This window comes from Pituophis catenifer, unplaced genomic scaffold, assembly GCF_029215685.1.
Source record: "Pituophis catenifer annectens isolate HBS135680 unplaced genomic scaffold, rPitCat1.0.hap2 SCAF_6, whole genome shotgun sequence".
Lineage (NCBI taxonomy): Eukaryota > Metazoa > Chordata > Lepidosauria > Squamata > Colubridae > Pituophis > Pituophis catenifer.
In genome coordinates this window covers 30,549,302-30,565,146 of record NW_027256886.1, presented here as the reverse complement: position 1 = coordinate 30,565,146, position 15,845 = coordinate 30,549,302, and the positions used below count along the sequence as shown (strand labels likewise).

General features: G+C 36.0%; 1 protein-coding gene across 1 annotated transcript in view; it reads right to left on the bottom strand.

The window, feature by feature from the left end:
• The window catches only part of SERPINE2 (serpin family E member 2), a 29,956-nt gene that overhangs the window by 7,475 nt on the left and 6,636 nt on the right, over nt 1–15,845 (bottom strand). Inside the window, exons 2-6 of the mRNA XM_070945080.1 lie at nt 5,058–5,332; nt 3,308–3,535; nt 2,623–2,820; nt 1,234–1,432; nt 1,046–1,146 (exon numbers count right to left, since the gene is read on the bottom strand). Of these exons, the coding sequence (XP_070801181.1) occupies nt 1,046–1,146; nt 1,234–1,432; nt 2,623–2,820; nt 3,308–3,535; nt 5,058–5,313 (982 nt within the window). The 5' untranslated portion in view covers nt 5,314–5,332. The remainder of the gene's footprint in view (nt 1–1,045; nt 1,147–1,233; nt 1,433–2,622; nt 2,821–3,307; nt 3,536–5,057; nt 5,333–15,845) is intronic.

Here is a 15,845-nt window from a genome sequence, read left to right as displayed (position 1 = left end):
TGACCGCCACTTCTGGAAAGGTTGAGGACTGCTGCTTTACAGCATTCTCTGAAAAGTTTACAGAGTCAGTCTATTGCTCCCAACAAACTGGTTCCTCATTTTATCTTCATTGGAAGGACGGAAGGCTGAGTCAACTTTGAACCGGTGAGGATCGAACTGAGGGGTCCTTGGTGCTCCCTCAGCTTGCTTATTTTTCTTGGAGACATTTCATCACTCAAACTAGGTAACATCATCAGTGTTACCTAGTGTTACCTATCAATAAAGAGATCCCTCATGACAATCCTGAGCTACAAATATTCTCCTTTATCAGGATCAAACTGGCAGTAGGCAGAGTTAGCCTGCCATACTACATTCTAATATTGCACCACCACAGCTTCTATTTACCATTACCATTCAGAACTATCATAATCAATATGTTAAATAACTACAATTTTGACATAGTTTCATAACCAGAATTAAAGAAATATATGCATGTAGCAGAAATCAGTATCAGCTTTCCAACCATAGTTCATTCAACCCAACTTTATGGGTTCATGCACTGTTGAGAAACAATTTTGCCTCAATTATTATGTACCACCAATAGGTGAGATGGGCAGTTATATAAATTTGATAGATAATAAATGAATGGATCTCAGGGCTGAACTAGGCTAAAATGAGGTTGCCTAATTTTTTGTCTAAAGAGTCAGGTATACAAAACTAGCATGTTTTCTCTTTTTATAAATCAGATTTTCCACATTACTGATGTAAACCAAACACAGAACATAGAAAAAACATACACCTCTGACCATACACCAGTCTTATGTAACCTAATATTCTTCAGACTCTTGAAATGTAATTCTCACTAGCCCCAATCAGCACAACCAATAATCAATAAAAATAAAGGCTGTGGTTCAACATATGGAGACCTATGTGATGGGAAATAATGTAGCACCCTAGGTTTCCTTTTCAAGTTCATTTTCAAGAATATGTATAAAGTCAAAGCATCAATGTTCTATTTATCTGTAATTCCCGAAGGCATAAACAAGAGCAATAGATGGTGACTCACTTGTTATTTTTGCAAAGTTTGCCTTTGATTGAACAAACATATCTCGAATGCCAAGCTCCTTGAGAGGTTCTTTTAAATCTGTTTCTGCTTCTGCTGTAAACCTAGGGGAGCCATATCAAATGTAATGAGACTGCTTGTAAAACTAGCAATCGTATTTTTTTCCATTAAAATAAGAAAAAATTACATACTTGGGCAAAATGACCTGTACCCTCTTTTGAACCATAGTTGTCATCCAGCTCTGTATCGTTTTTGTGCTAATGTGAGGAATAATAGCCGACAAGGGAGTTGAACTTTGTGCAGGCAAAGCAATCAACATGCTGATACTTTCACCGTGATATGGCAATTCTATAGTATTATACCACAAGTCATTAGGAGTGCTTGTTGTGCCTATAAAACAGGAAATAAATAAAAATACCTTAAAACATATACGGATTGGAATCATGTCGTGTTATTCTCAGTCAGCCTACAGATGTGGGTAGAGGAGGAGGACCAATATAAATACTACTTTTATACAAAAATTCTTTGTATTTTGACAAAATTAAATGGACATGAAATGCAGGTGGTAAAATCTAAGAATGGAATGGAGGAGGAAACCATTTTCTTGACTCAAGCCTAAGAGAACCTAATTGGGACATTTTAAATCAGCAGTGTCAGACTGTTTAATTGGTTTCAGTACCATAGACTAACATGCCAACTATGCTAATCAAGGCCAATTTACTCTTCAAATTGTCCTACATGATCAGAAACTAAAGCTACCACCAGGAAGAACCCAGATATTTACAGAATTAGACTAGAGGTAGTCTTCGACTTACGACCACAATTGAGCCCACAATTTCTGTTGCTAAGTGAGACATTTGTCAAGTGAACTTCGCCCCAATTTACCACCTTTCTTGCCACAGTTGTTAACTGAACCACTGCAGTTGTAACAGGGTTGTTAAGTGAATCTGGCTTTCCCATTGACTTTACTTGTCAGAAGGTCATAAAAGGTAATCACATGACCCCAAGACACAGCAACCGTCATAAATATGACTCAGTTACTAGGTGTCTGGATCTTGATCACATTACCACAGGGATGCTGCAATGGTTGCAGGTGTCACAAATGGTTGTACCCTTGTACAGTCACTAAATTAACTGTTGTAAGTTGAGGACTACCTGTATTATTATAATATTTAGTATGACTTTAGTCAAAAGTTTTGATCTACTTGTATATAGCCAATGACTATGCAGTTGGAAAAAGCTTTAGCACTAGCTCCCCTACTGAAAATAATAACTTATACATTCTCCATTCTTTCATGACAATGTATACAGGAATTGATGTCGGGGATACATGTTTCATAACAAAGCCAGTGTCTTTGTGATGTTCAAAGATGCTGAGGAGATAAGAGAAGACTCCAAATGGATGTGTAAGCTTAAAATATGTGATTACCTTCATTTTTTGAGGAACACTTTCTTGGGTAGATTTGTGAAACTCTTTTCTAAATGATCTGCACTGTCCCACTAAAATTTTTACTTAATCTTAGTTTATAGAATTGTAAAGGAGGGTAAATTTCAGAATTTTAAAATGTTATTAAACGTACCACATCGGAAAACTGACAACTGAGCCAGCATAGGCACTTGGTAAGTCTTTCCATCACCTTCATTGAATGTTCGCTTTTTTGTGTTTTCAGGTTGAAATCGGGACCTCCATAATCCCTTAAAATATACTGCATTTATCACTACTAGTCTGGTCAGAGCACTGTCAATATCATCTGCGGTTAGGACACTGTCGATCATACCTAAACAAAAAGACAAAACCCAACCTCAATTCAAAAGTAGAAAATAAAGGACATATTTTAACATGCTATTATATTAAGTAAAAACTGAAGCAACTTAAGAGGAATCACATGGTGAACTATATTCTTATGCCACTACACCAGTGTGGGATTCTACCAGTTCGCACCGGTTCAGGCAAACCATTAGCTCTGAGTGGGCCCACCCACCCACTCGTGTGTTATACTCGCCTATATTTCTGTTTTCAAAGCCCAACTGATTGGCATGGCAGAGTGGTTTGGCGCGCGTCAGCTGTTTTCCTCACCGGCTGGAATGCGGAAGGTGACTCTTGTCAAAACTGCACATGCGCATTCAGTGAACCGGTTATTAAACCCATAGGATCCCACCACTGCACTACACAATGCTCGAAACCAAAATGTTAGCATTGGGAAAAAGAGACAAGTTAAAGTAGAGAAGAAACAGGAGAGTGAGAAAAAGAAAATTATCACATACCCTCAGTTTTATTTTTGACCCACTGGTTCATAGCGTCGGAAGCAGCATTCGGATCTTTGAAATTTATATTTTTGACAGGGCACTGAAACACTTCACTGTTTCTAGAAACAAAAGATGCTTCCATTTTCAGCCCGCTGTTCGCAAAAACTATATTTGCAATTTTAACAATATCCTTATTCTTCCTTGAGACAATAGCTTTGTTTATCTTCTTCAATACTTTACCAACTCCTAATTGAAAGACAAATGAAGTGAGTATAAATACAAACACACTTTTAACAATTAGAAGCATTCAGTGGCTAAAAGGCCTTCTCATTTATAGTTTGCTCACCATCATTAGAAGATTATGTGGCACAGTCATATCACTCAAGTTTTCACTTCTCTTTATATGAGATTTTGCTTCTGATCTGTTTTATTGTACGACTGTTTTGGTTTTATTTTAAATGAAACCAAAACAATTATAAAATGAATTATTTTATAAATGAACTAAATGAACATAAATGAATAAGGGAGATATATAAAACCAATAATTATTTGGGTTAGAGAAGTCAATTAAGAGCATGCTTGGTTTTCAGAATCTAACTTGATTTTTTTTACTAGAATTTTATTTATTTAGATTTTTCTTTTATCCCACCTTTATTACTTTATAAATAACTCAAGGCAGTGAACATACATAATCTTTTTTTCCTTCTCTTTCCCCCCACAACAATGACCCTGTGAGGTGGGTTGAGTTGATTGGCCCAAAGTCACCCAGTTGGCTTTCATGCCTAAAGTGGAATTAGAATTTACAGTCTAGAATCCTTAAACAGTGGATTAATCTGATACAAATGTGATAACTAAAGCTACAGTCTTTTAAGGATTGAAGCCTCTGTCCCACATAATCAAATACACTGAACAGATCGGATCTGCAGGAGAAATGGAGGGAAAATCACTGTGTGTGTGTGTGTGTGTGTGTGTGTGTGTGTGTGTGAGAGAGAGAGAGAGAGAGAGAGAGAGAGAGAGAGAGAGAGAGAGAGAGAGAGTGAGTGTGTATGTTGGAGTACTTAAACCATTGTTTTATTTTTCTGCTCACATATTTCATTAGGTAATAAAGTCCTCAAGTTTGAAAAGGGCATCCCTTAGTAAACAAAAAGATCACTACATAGTTATTAGTCATTGAAGCAATCGGTAACAAGCTGGTGGTTTTCTTGTTAAGCTGCAATGCAAAACATTAAAGGGAAAGTTTCTGGATCGCAAAAACAACAAGGATGTGGAACTTAGAAAAGTAGAACTCTGTAAAGTTTGATATGACAACTGCTCCCCTCCTCTCTCCAACAGGCAGATGATACTGTTAAATTGCCAGAAGCACAATAATATTTTATAAATATCATGCAAATGCTCACACGGATATGTATGCATCCTACATCAGGAGCAAGAGGCAGGTGGCATTTTGTGCTTTTGGCACATTTTTGGCAATGAAATTCAATCCTGCTTCTGAAATCAAGAAATCAGTTTTTGTTAGATTTACTGTGCTTAGCATTTGTGCCAAACACTGGAGCCAAGAATGCCTTCTGGTATGAGAGATAATGCTTCACTGTCATCTACTTAGTATGCATTAGGACATGATAACTGCTTAATGTACTGAGCAACAGTAACCACTATTTTCCTACAGATTTCTTTGCGTGCTTATGGAAGAGTTATGGCAAAGATGAATTTATTTCAGAAATCAATACAAAAAGCCCATATCTTGAAATAATAGATCAAAACCACTGACCGTTTACACTGTATCTCATCACTGTAGTCAGCTGCTTCTTTGTCTTGCCGTCAGCTCCTAGCTGAAGCATCCCAAGTACTGATGCAATTCCATGCGGAGAAACCACAACATTATCACCAGCTCTGGTTTTGACCAGCTGATTGAAAACTTGGATTCCAATGTCCGATCCCAATTCCTCTAGTGACAAATGGTTTTGAGGAAAGCACACATAGGTTGATGTCAAGGCAGCAAAGAGGAGAGGAAAATGCCAATACATGGTTCCAATCTAGAATAACCTGAAAAAGAACAAAGAATGTATATGACATGAAATTACACGAAGCATGTGAGTCTGGTGTGCAGATACTTCTTCTAAAACTCCTAACTACTATGGCCCATAGTACTTTACCCAGCTTCATGGATTCAAATTTTAAATCAGTACCCCTCACTTATATAAACTACACCACCACAAGAGGAAAAGCTACCAGATATTTGCAGAAAATTGTTAATGGAAGTAAAATAAATCCAGATTCAGTGCATGATGATTTATACTATTGTGTCCATGATCCCATGCTGAACAACACATTTAACAATACAGTTAATCAGAATATATTTTAAAGTGTGCAACTTTTTATACTTGCTTCTAAGAACATCCTTTATTAGGAAAAGCATTTTTACAGTTCTGAGGTCATAATTTGCCTATTAATTTAATCGTATCTTAATTCTACTCATTTTTTGCTGCCTAGAATAAAATCTGAGAAAATCTTATTTTATTTCTGAACTTCAAGACTCGATACAGAATAAATCAAATGTTGAAGCACTTTCATCCCTTTAGCCTGAATGCACTGGAAACACGGTGGGTTATCTTTAGGGACATTGGTTACATAAACACTGTACATTCTTTAATCTTCTTCTCTTGCTTTTCTGGGTATTGTTCAAAGGATAAAATTTGATTTTGCAGTCAATAAGCAACACTGATCAAGGACGGGCATCCATTTGTATATGTTCTCAGAACAGGAGATGTTAAGAAATTGAAACAAAATGAATAATTTAGAGCAGGAAAAAACTTAAGATCTTTTGTTTAAAGGCTTTTTCACTCACATCATGCTTTAGTAGGCATAAAAATTTCTATAAGTATCCTAATAGAGATAACACCTTGAGTATTCTAAGAGGATAATCTAAATGTTGTGCAAACAAAGCTCCCCTCTCTCTGATATGTTAAGGCAAACACTTCATTTGCAAAACTGCTCTGACACTTATTCCCCACAGAAATTTCTTTCACTGGCAGTCACTCTACAACACTATTTTCTCAATCTCAGCAACTTTAAGATGTGTCGACTTCAACTCCCTGGATTTTCCAGATGGCATGCTGGGTGGGAAAGTTTTTGAGGTTGAGAAAATATTGCTGTACAATATCATCCCAATAGTTACAAACTTCCAGAAAGTGAGTAGGTAAGGCACTGTTTGAATCTCTTTGGTGAGCTTGTGCAATAGTACAGTGGCTATCATGGACAAGGCCTACTACCTTTGACTAACTCCCATTAATTACATAAGGAAGGTTTCTAAGCAGGAACTCTCAGGATAATTGGATCAAATGGATGGAGTCAATTTTTATAGGAAAATTCCTGATGTAAGTGATGTACTGGAATTAAAGGGCTAGGACTTTGATTAGGATCTGGAAGTCGATGAAAAATCAGGATTACTCAAAAAGGCAGAGATAGTTTTTAACATAGAGCACAAGTGTCGCAAGGGACATAGCTGTCTTAATACTTTAAAAACAAATGCTTTCTTGGTACTAACATGTTCCAAAAAGTACCTCCTTTAGCTATAATATGTACTTTTTCATCCTTATATTTTAATTTTAAAGGAATAAAACAACCTAGAAATTAGAAAGCCGCCAATACATTTGATCAGAAGGGGTTCAAAAAGTACTCTTTTTTCAGTAAATACAGGTTTTTAGTTCATCTAGAAAAAAAATCACAGCTTTTTAATAAGCTGGAATCATTATTCAATTAACTAGTTCACAATACCTTTAGCAGAATAGATATAATAGGAAGAACTGTGAAGACTTCACAGTTTAACTCTTGCTTTTCTGCTTTGTCATTTGCATTTCAGTGAACATTGCTCGACAATTTTACACAATGTAATTCAAATACAATTATGTATTTAGATTATTAATTTAACTTAAACTTGCTATATAACTTATTATGAAATAAATAATATTGCAAGCTTATGCCCATTAATACAATGGAACACTATACTATTGAAATGCTGCTCAGATTTTATTTCCTTTTCACATTTTTGAATTAACCATCTCCTGTGGAGAGCGACATTTGTCTAAAGCAAGCTCATGCTATACAAAACAATAATGCTTTATTTCTTTTTCAGTGCATATGCTAATATTTCCTTAAAAGATGGTAGGTAGACATTTCTAAAGCAATATCTAGTTCTCCAAAGTTAAAAAAGAAAACTCAAGTATGCAGAGCATGGCTTCTAGAACTGTTTCCAACCTTATCATCAGTTATGCCTCATCAATCAAAAGGCATCTATGAGTTCTATCATTCAAACTAATGAAGTAACAAGAGATGTTTGAGCATGCAATTTTATCTCAGACACTAATCACGATGTGCATACATGTCATTGTATGTGAAGATGGTATATGTATGTTACTGTGTATATGCATATGTTCCTTCTCTGCCTTCCAGTTGCATCTATGTGTTTGTACATTAAGTGTACCTTGGGAATCACGGGGAGCGAGGGTGCATGCTTCAGTCTGGATCATATGTTTGAAAAGGAGAGTTTACAATGGAGATAATGGCAGCATACATAGGCAGTTAGGTAGCATTCTAATGCCTTTTGGATAATTTCTTCCCAAAATTCATTTGGTTGGAAAAAAAAAATAAAGAAAACAGGGTAAGCACACAGAGCATGTCTTTTAGAGCGCTTTTCAATCCCTCTATCTGCAATGGCCACAAAAGCATCTGTAGTTTCTTGTGTGAGGCGAAAATGTGTTGCACCTGTGATAGTGTTTCTTCTTTTCCTTTGTGTTGCATCTCAGTGAGTTTACATAATAGTGTGCACTGGGAAGCAGAGGGCAGGCTGCATATGGTCTGCTCTGAGTCACATGTCTTGCAGGTGGGAGGGTTTAGAAAGGAGCAGCTGCAAACATTTTAAGCAGCTGCCCAAACGCCTCTCAAATAAGGATGGATGGGGGAAACAGTGTTTTTCTCCACAGCCCCCACAATGATCTGGTCCATTTTCAAACTCTTTATTCAGCCTTATCAAATTTGCCCCAATATGTTCTTTCATAGAGTTCACTTACTGAGAGATAAAACTACCAAGTTTTAACAAAATTTCAGTCCACATTCTGTTGGGCTGGAAAAAAATAAAATTGGTTCATAGCTTATTGAGAAAAGATTTCAATATTTACAGTAAGCTTTCGTAGAAGCCCATGGATCAGCTTTTCTATTTAAAAGGCTACTGTTAATAAGGCAGCAATTTCTAAATGCCTTTCACAAACAGTTATATAACAGCCATAAAAATATTCTAGGAATTGTTTTCTTATTCTAAAATTTTAAAATTCCTAATTCCTTTTATTTTTAAAATGTGTATGATGTGTAAAAGAACCAGATTATGCTGGGACATCTTATAGTAGGTGAAATACACACAAAATAATAAAACAATTCAAATGTACAATGAAACTCCTTCACTCAGCCTGGGATGATGAGAAATATAATCCAACACTGAAGCAGCAGGTTAAAGAAGGTTCTGGAACATATTGTACTATAAATGGACAGCTGCTTTCCAGGACTAGATGGCAATGCAACAATTTGTTTCACATAAGCACCTAAATAGGACATAGTCAAGAATATTTAATCTTAAAAATTTATCTTTTAGAAAAGTTGCCTACATTTATAATAAAACATGGCTTTCATTAAAATTCTATCTATTCCTTCTCAAGGTCGATTAATAAGCAGAGCTAAACAGTACTTATGCATGGCTGAGTTAATGATCTTACATCAAGGAGAAGTAAATTTGTGAAACATTGCATAATATTTTAAAGTAATACAGACCTGTCAAAAGGATGAACTCTACTTGAACCAGAATGAAATCTATTAGCAATTAACAACAAGATAACAGAGCAGTTTTCAAATTAATCCTGGTCCAACAAATCTCATCCCCAGAAGATACAAACAATTCTAATTGTTAAAGTAAGAATAATTTACATCTAAGTTACGAAAAATAAGAAAGAATGCCCAGAATGCTCTTTTTCTCCACCCCTCCACTCCCGATGAAAGAAGTACCATGTAACTTTAAGCATTAAAAAGAAAAGCTTTATTTTTGGAGAAACAACAAAGGGGAAATTAAAATGTTGATTTTGAAAAGTCGAGACGCTAGATGAACTTGAAAGAATATTTTTTGTGGGCTGTTTAAAAATGTATATAATAATTAATGAAGTTTCTAAATTTAATTGTCAGAAATTCTCCCGTGGGAAAGTTTTGTTGATTGGAAAAATAAACAGATGATAAGAGCAGATTTGAAGGCTGTCCTGGAGGGAGAAACAATTATACTTAAATTATAATTAAAGGAGAAAAGACCAATTAATACAATGGAGCACTATATTATTGGCTATAGAAGAGGGATCTTCAAGCTTGGCAGCTTTAAGACTTGTGGACTTCAACTCCCAGAATTCTCCAGCCAGCATAGCTGGCTGTACATGGAAGACTAACAGATTTTTGTTGGATAAAACGGAGGCTGAGATTGATTTGAATGAGGATTCAAATTGGAGTTTAAATTACAAAAATAACATGAAAAAGATACTGTGGATCTGAAGATAGACTTTAAAATGCCAAGTATAAGAGTGCTATGGAAAAAGATGCCAAAAAAATGGATTTACAGATAAAACCAGATGGTACCTTAATAATTATACAAATAATAAATCAGAAGAGTGGCTTGGAAAGCTTTCTTATCTTGGATTTACAAAAAGAATATGTGAAAACAAGGAAACCGTTTTTGAGAGAAAACAAAAAAGAAGCTCTTCCTGAAAGGAGATGTAGAAAATGATTAGGAGTTGTAGGATATTTGTTGATGGGATCAAAGTTTTTTAAAAATGATCTTCAAAGTGAGCTTAATCAAAGTTAAAATGTGTATTTTGTGGTTTCTGGTAGCTATTAGCAGGATTTCCTTTTGATCAGGACTGAGTGATGAGGCTTTAAGGATTTGTTTGTAAGTGGGGAGAGATTTCTCTGGCTTTATTTCTTAAAGAAAGCGATACATACAAATTCATTTTTTTAAAAAAAAATAGATTAAAATACAGATTACTATTTCTCACAGCTATTAAGAGACATTTGCTAATTAGGACTGAATGATGAAGTATGATAAAGTATGAGATATAGGAAGAAGAGCATTTTTTAAAAAGTGAAATACAGGTCACTCTCAACCTATGACGATAATGGAGCCTGGCCATTACAAGTAGTCACAACCATTAAGTGAGATAGCCTTCTTCATTATTCCTACCCCCTGCTCTACCTGATTACCACTGTTACAGGAACCCAGGGATCCACCAATCAGTGCTTAGTTCTTCATCACCTGATTGAAAAATGCATCTCAAATAGACCCATATCATTATATGCCAGTTTTATAGCTCTCAATGCAGCCTTTGATACAGTTACTAGGACTGAGCTATGGGAGAAGCTAGAAGCTACCTCAATTGATCTCAGGCTTCTTCATCTATTATGTGCCCTACAAACTAAAACGTCCCTTAAGGTGAGGTGTAATATGCAAGGGTTCCTCTCAAAGTCAGTTAAAACTCAAAGGGAGGTTAAGCAGGGGTGCATTTTGGCCTCCCTGCTTTTCAACTTTACATAAATGACACGGTAAAATGGCTAAACAAACCAAATCATCCCCCCTAAAAATAGGTGACCGAAGCATCGCCCTCCTGCTCCATGCAGATGATGCTGTGATTTTTTCCAGGACACCAGTAGGCCTTAAAAGAGCCTTGCAAGCCCTTGTCTAGTACTGTAATTACAATAAACTGGACATAAATTATGAGAAAACAAAGATCATGGCCTTTGCAAAAAGGCCAAAACTTTATTCATGGTATCTAAATGGCCACAAAATAGAGCAGCTAACCGCCTTCAAAATACCTGGGGGTGGTCATTCAGGCCAATGGTTCAAGAAAAGCACATGGAGAATATGCAGCTGCCTTGGGCCAAAGATCAGCGAGCACCATTCTTAATTTTTTCCGCACATAGGGAGGAAACTATGTCCCTGCTGCTATTAAGCTTTTTGTGGCCAGTCCCTAGCTCAGCTCCTTTAGGGACCTTGCTCAGACTGTCAGCTTCATGTTTTACATCATTAGAAATAGTTCAATCCAAATTCATTAGATCAAGTCTTCAGATGCCACGTTGTGTCTCAAATGCACTTCTGCGCCTGGAGAGATTGATAAAAGTCGAAGCAAGAATCTATATAGCATCCTTAAATCTCTGGCTAAAGCTTAAGTTCTTTCCACAAGGTCTTGCTCCATTAATCCTCCAAGACAAATTCTCTTCATCATGGATTAAGGCTGTTGAGTCCAACCTTGCCAAATTAGGTTTCTCCCCAGCTTTAATACTCAAGATGGACTATGATCTAGCAAGACAAACCTTGCGACAAAGGGTGGATGACATCGAGCGGCAGGCGGACTTAGGGAAAGCTCCGTTGTTTCTGGCTCCAGATGCCACTAGATGTGTTGTTGCTCCTGCCAGCTATCTTAGTTGGAATCAGAAAACCACCAAAAAACATTTGCACTTGCACGGTGCCATCCACTTCCATCGGCCATTCTGTATGGCAAGTATAAAAGAATACCATTCAGGGAAAGACTCTGTCCATGTGGCTCAGGAAAGGTATAGACTGTAGGTCACATGCTCCTTAGATGTTCCTTTTATATGGAGATTAGGAAAAAAATATATTTTGCCAATAACTGCAAGGTATCCTGGCCACTACAACATTACCTATCTTCAGTGGCTCCTTACGGATGAACAGTCCATAACTAAAGTACAGGTGGCCAGATTCTGCGCAGCAGCACTGGGGATTTGTCGCAAATACGTGTCTTCTTCACCATAGCGATGTATATAACAATTGTGGCTAATTCTTGCACTGCTTAGTCATTTCCCTTTTAATGTTGAACCCGCAATGGGCCACACAGTTTAGGGATTGCAACTATTGTATAGTCAGACCATGTATAATGGACACTGGATTTTATTATAGATTTAGTTGTCATTTATTATTTTATACTAGAATTCATATATATATATATATATATATATATATATATATATATATATATATATATATATATTAAGTGCTTTTATTTGTTTCTGGTCTAAGACTGTAATAAAAATTGAGGAACCCAGGGGTCATTAAGTGAACATGAGGTACCTCATGGATGAGGGAAGCCCTGGGAGGCTCACCATCCAAATAGGTCCATAAAGGAAGCAGACAAGGAGCAGAAAGTTTTGCAAACCCCAAAACAGGACAGCAATGGTAAAAGGTCAGATACATTTGGGCATAGCACCATGTTCCAAGGATGCCATCCATCCTTGGCCATTGAAACCCAGATTGTGGGCTGGACCTTTGCCCCAATCCACTGGCCATTGGGAGACTGCAAACCTATCCTGGTCCTGGCTCTTGCTAACTTTGGTGATGCCAGCCTACTCTATGCAAAGTCAGCAGGTTAAGGACAAGTTTCCCAAAACCTTTCCCTTACTTTTTTTTTTAATTAAGGTTTTATAAGTTAAACAAAAACATCCAACAAAATACATACAGACATGAATACATTAAGACAATACAAAAAAGGAAAAAAAAACAAAAAACAAAAACAAACCAACACTAACTCAGTCCACTGACTGACTTCTGGAAGCTGTTGCATCGGTGGTTGTTTTCTATTTCACCTGTTTTTCACTGTACATATTTATATTTACTTATTTACACCTTTATGCATATCTAAGTCTTAAGTTTATACTCTATTTTTAGATTTTGTTCTGTATGAAAATATCAATTACATTTATATAACTTTCTAGAAATCCTTCTAACTGTTTAAAAAGCATTATTTTATTAGTCCTATCTTTCCCTCTACCCAGGAGTACCATCTTTGCCAGACTGAATAGTAATCGGTATCATCTTTCTCTTGTAATTCCTTTGTAAGTCTGTCCATTTCTGCACATTCTGTTATTTTCGCAATTATTTTTTCTTCTGTTGGTAATTGTTCGGATTTCCAGTTTTGAGTGTACGCTATACGTGCCGCTGTCAAAACATGAATAATAAGATATTTTATCTCTTTAGTATATTGTGGTGTGATCATTCCAAATAAGAAGAAGAATTCCGGTTTCATTTCGATCTTCTGTTTGGTTATTTCTTCAATCATTGTCTTGATATCTTGCCAGTAATGTTGCGCCATTCTACAAGACCACCAGAGGTGATAATATGACCCCTTTTGCGACTTTCATTTCCAACACATTGGGGACAAATTTGGAAACATTTTAGCCAAGCGTGCCGGTGGGAGCTGCCATCTGTAGAACATCTCGTAAACGAAAGAAATTGCATGTGGCATCAGTTCATCCTTTCTGACATAGACTTTTGATGTACCTTCTCACATATAGTAGTAAAACCACATTTTCAAGTATATTAGCTGCTTGTTGGAAGTCAGCAAGAGGATTAATAAGCAAAGACTCCATAGTAAGATCAAATATTAAAAACTGAGTATATAATGTGGGAGTTTCTTAAGTTTACTCTTAGCAAATGTGTAGGATAACTTCAGTGGTGTGCACAACTGCATGAAAAGTCAACAGCTCAATTCAATGCAACTCACCAGGTTCACCAATATGCTAGTTTCCCAGGCTCAATCATACTTATACCTGATAATAGATAAGATCTTATTTATTTTTACATTGTATGCTGAGTGAAATGAAAATACTGTACTCCCTACTCAGTAAACTGTTAGCTGCAAACACAGACATGCATCTTGCTCAAGGAGACTACAAACATTTTTAATACCCAATACACATATTAGCAATAGAAATGTTCTGAGGTACATACAAAATCAGATCCTAGAAGCCTCTCCTCTTCTGCAGAGAGATAAAGTATTTGTTAAAGAGACAGAGAGAGAGAGGAGGGAGGGAGGGAGAAGAGAAAGAAAGGAAGGAAGGAAGGAAGGAAGGAAGGAAGGAAAGAAAGAAAGAAAGAAAGAAAGAAAGAAAGAAAGAAAGAAAGAAAGAAAGAAAGAAAGAAGAGAATGTGAAAGAAAATGAAATAAAATCTGTGTGCTGAGGTGTTGGTTTCTACTTTTATGCATAATTCTTTTTTATACATTATTACCTATAAAATAAATTTTGCACTTCATCTTTTATTTTTTAATATACTTTATTTTGTGTAACTTTAAAATTTAGGCTTTTTATTAATTTAACATTAATTAATTTAAACTTAGAACTCATACAAGATTGCTATAAAAATATTCCTTGATAAATGTTTTTAACTGTAGTATTTTGTAAGCCGTACTAGGCAGAGTAGATCAAGAAATACTGTAAACTTCATGGAAGACTATAGATTCCTTTTATTGGGATTGGTTGTTGGAACATTATCTTGCAAGTCTGATTGTGTTCCCCTTCCTCTCTTTTTTACAGCCGTCTGAAACCTTTACATGCACTTTCTACAGATTTACTTTATGTTTTTCTTCTGTTTTGGGGGGGTAACAATCTCCCCTCTCTCCCTGGAAGTTATCAGCTTTTCTCTCTACTCATTGTAATTGGCCTTGAAATAGACAAAAGTCAGAACAGATCAGAAGAGCTAAGATTTCTTCTTTTATTCAATTTATAGACAGCAGAGGGTGCACTTACTTGCAGATGAAGACACCTATTAAATACTTAGAATCTTTTAAAATAAAAATTATTGTTTCTCCATTTACTAGAACAAATTCCACTGTTCTGGTTAATTAGTGATAAATTACTTTATCCAAAATATTCTAAAGTGCTCATTTACTGCTTACAAAAAAAAATCCAATCAGACCAGTCCTCTCTATTATTCTCCAGAAGGGTCCATAAAAGGCTATCATCATTCTGAGCTAGCATAATCATGGACAACTTGGGCCAGTATTTTTAAGATATGGAGCAGAACATCAGGATGGGGTTAACTTGTAGTCACAGGTAATACAGACATCCCAACATGTTTTTTTAGGAAGAGAAAAAAAAGGTGCCAACCTAAATTGTACTTTACCATATACAGCATTGCTGTTGTAGCACAAATTATATCCCTTTTACATATTCAGAAATATTAACACTTAAGTCTTCATTTCCTCAAACATGTTCCACTATCATCACACTGTTTAATTGTTGCAGGATCCAGTCTGGATTGGTCACCAGAACCAGAGATTTAGTCTTCCGAGCTTTTGGACTTGTACTGAAGACTATCCTCAGGGAATTTCTCTCTGGCAGAGTGTGTCCTTTGGACTATTCTGTGTGATATTTATATGTGGCTGTCTAACAGCTCAGAAGACTAAACCTTGGTCCTGTTAACCGACCCAAATTGGATCCTGCAACATTATCCTGGGACACATATATTTATCTATTTAATTATGCACTATCCTATGAAATACACTGCTTTTTTGGCAGTGATCTGTTAATGATAATTTAGAATTAACTAGTAAGAATACCATACTTATTTAATTAATATGCTGTAGTCATCTATTTGCTACTTGTAAGAATTCATTGATTATCACTAAGATAATACCTACAGAACTTTGTGTTTGGCACATCAAGACTATAGGTTTATGTTTTATAA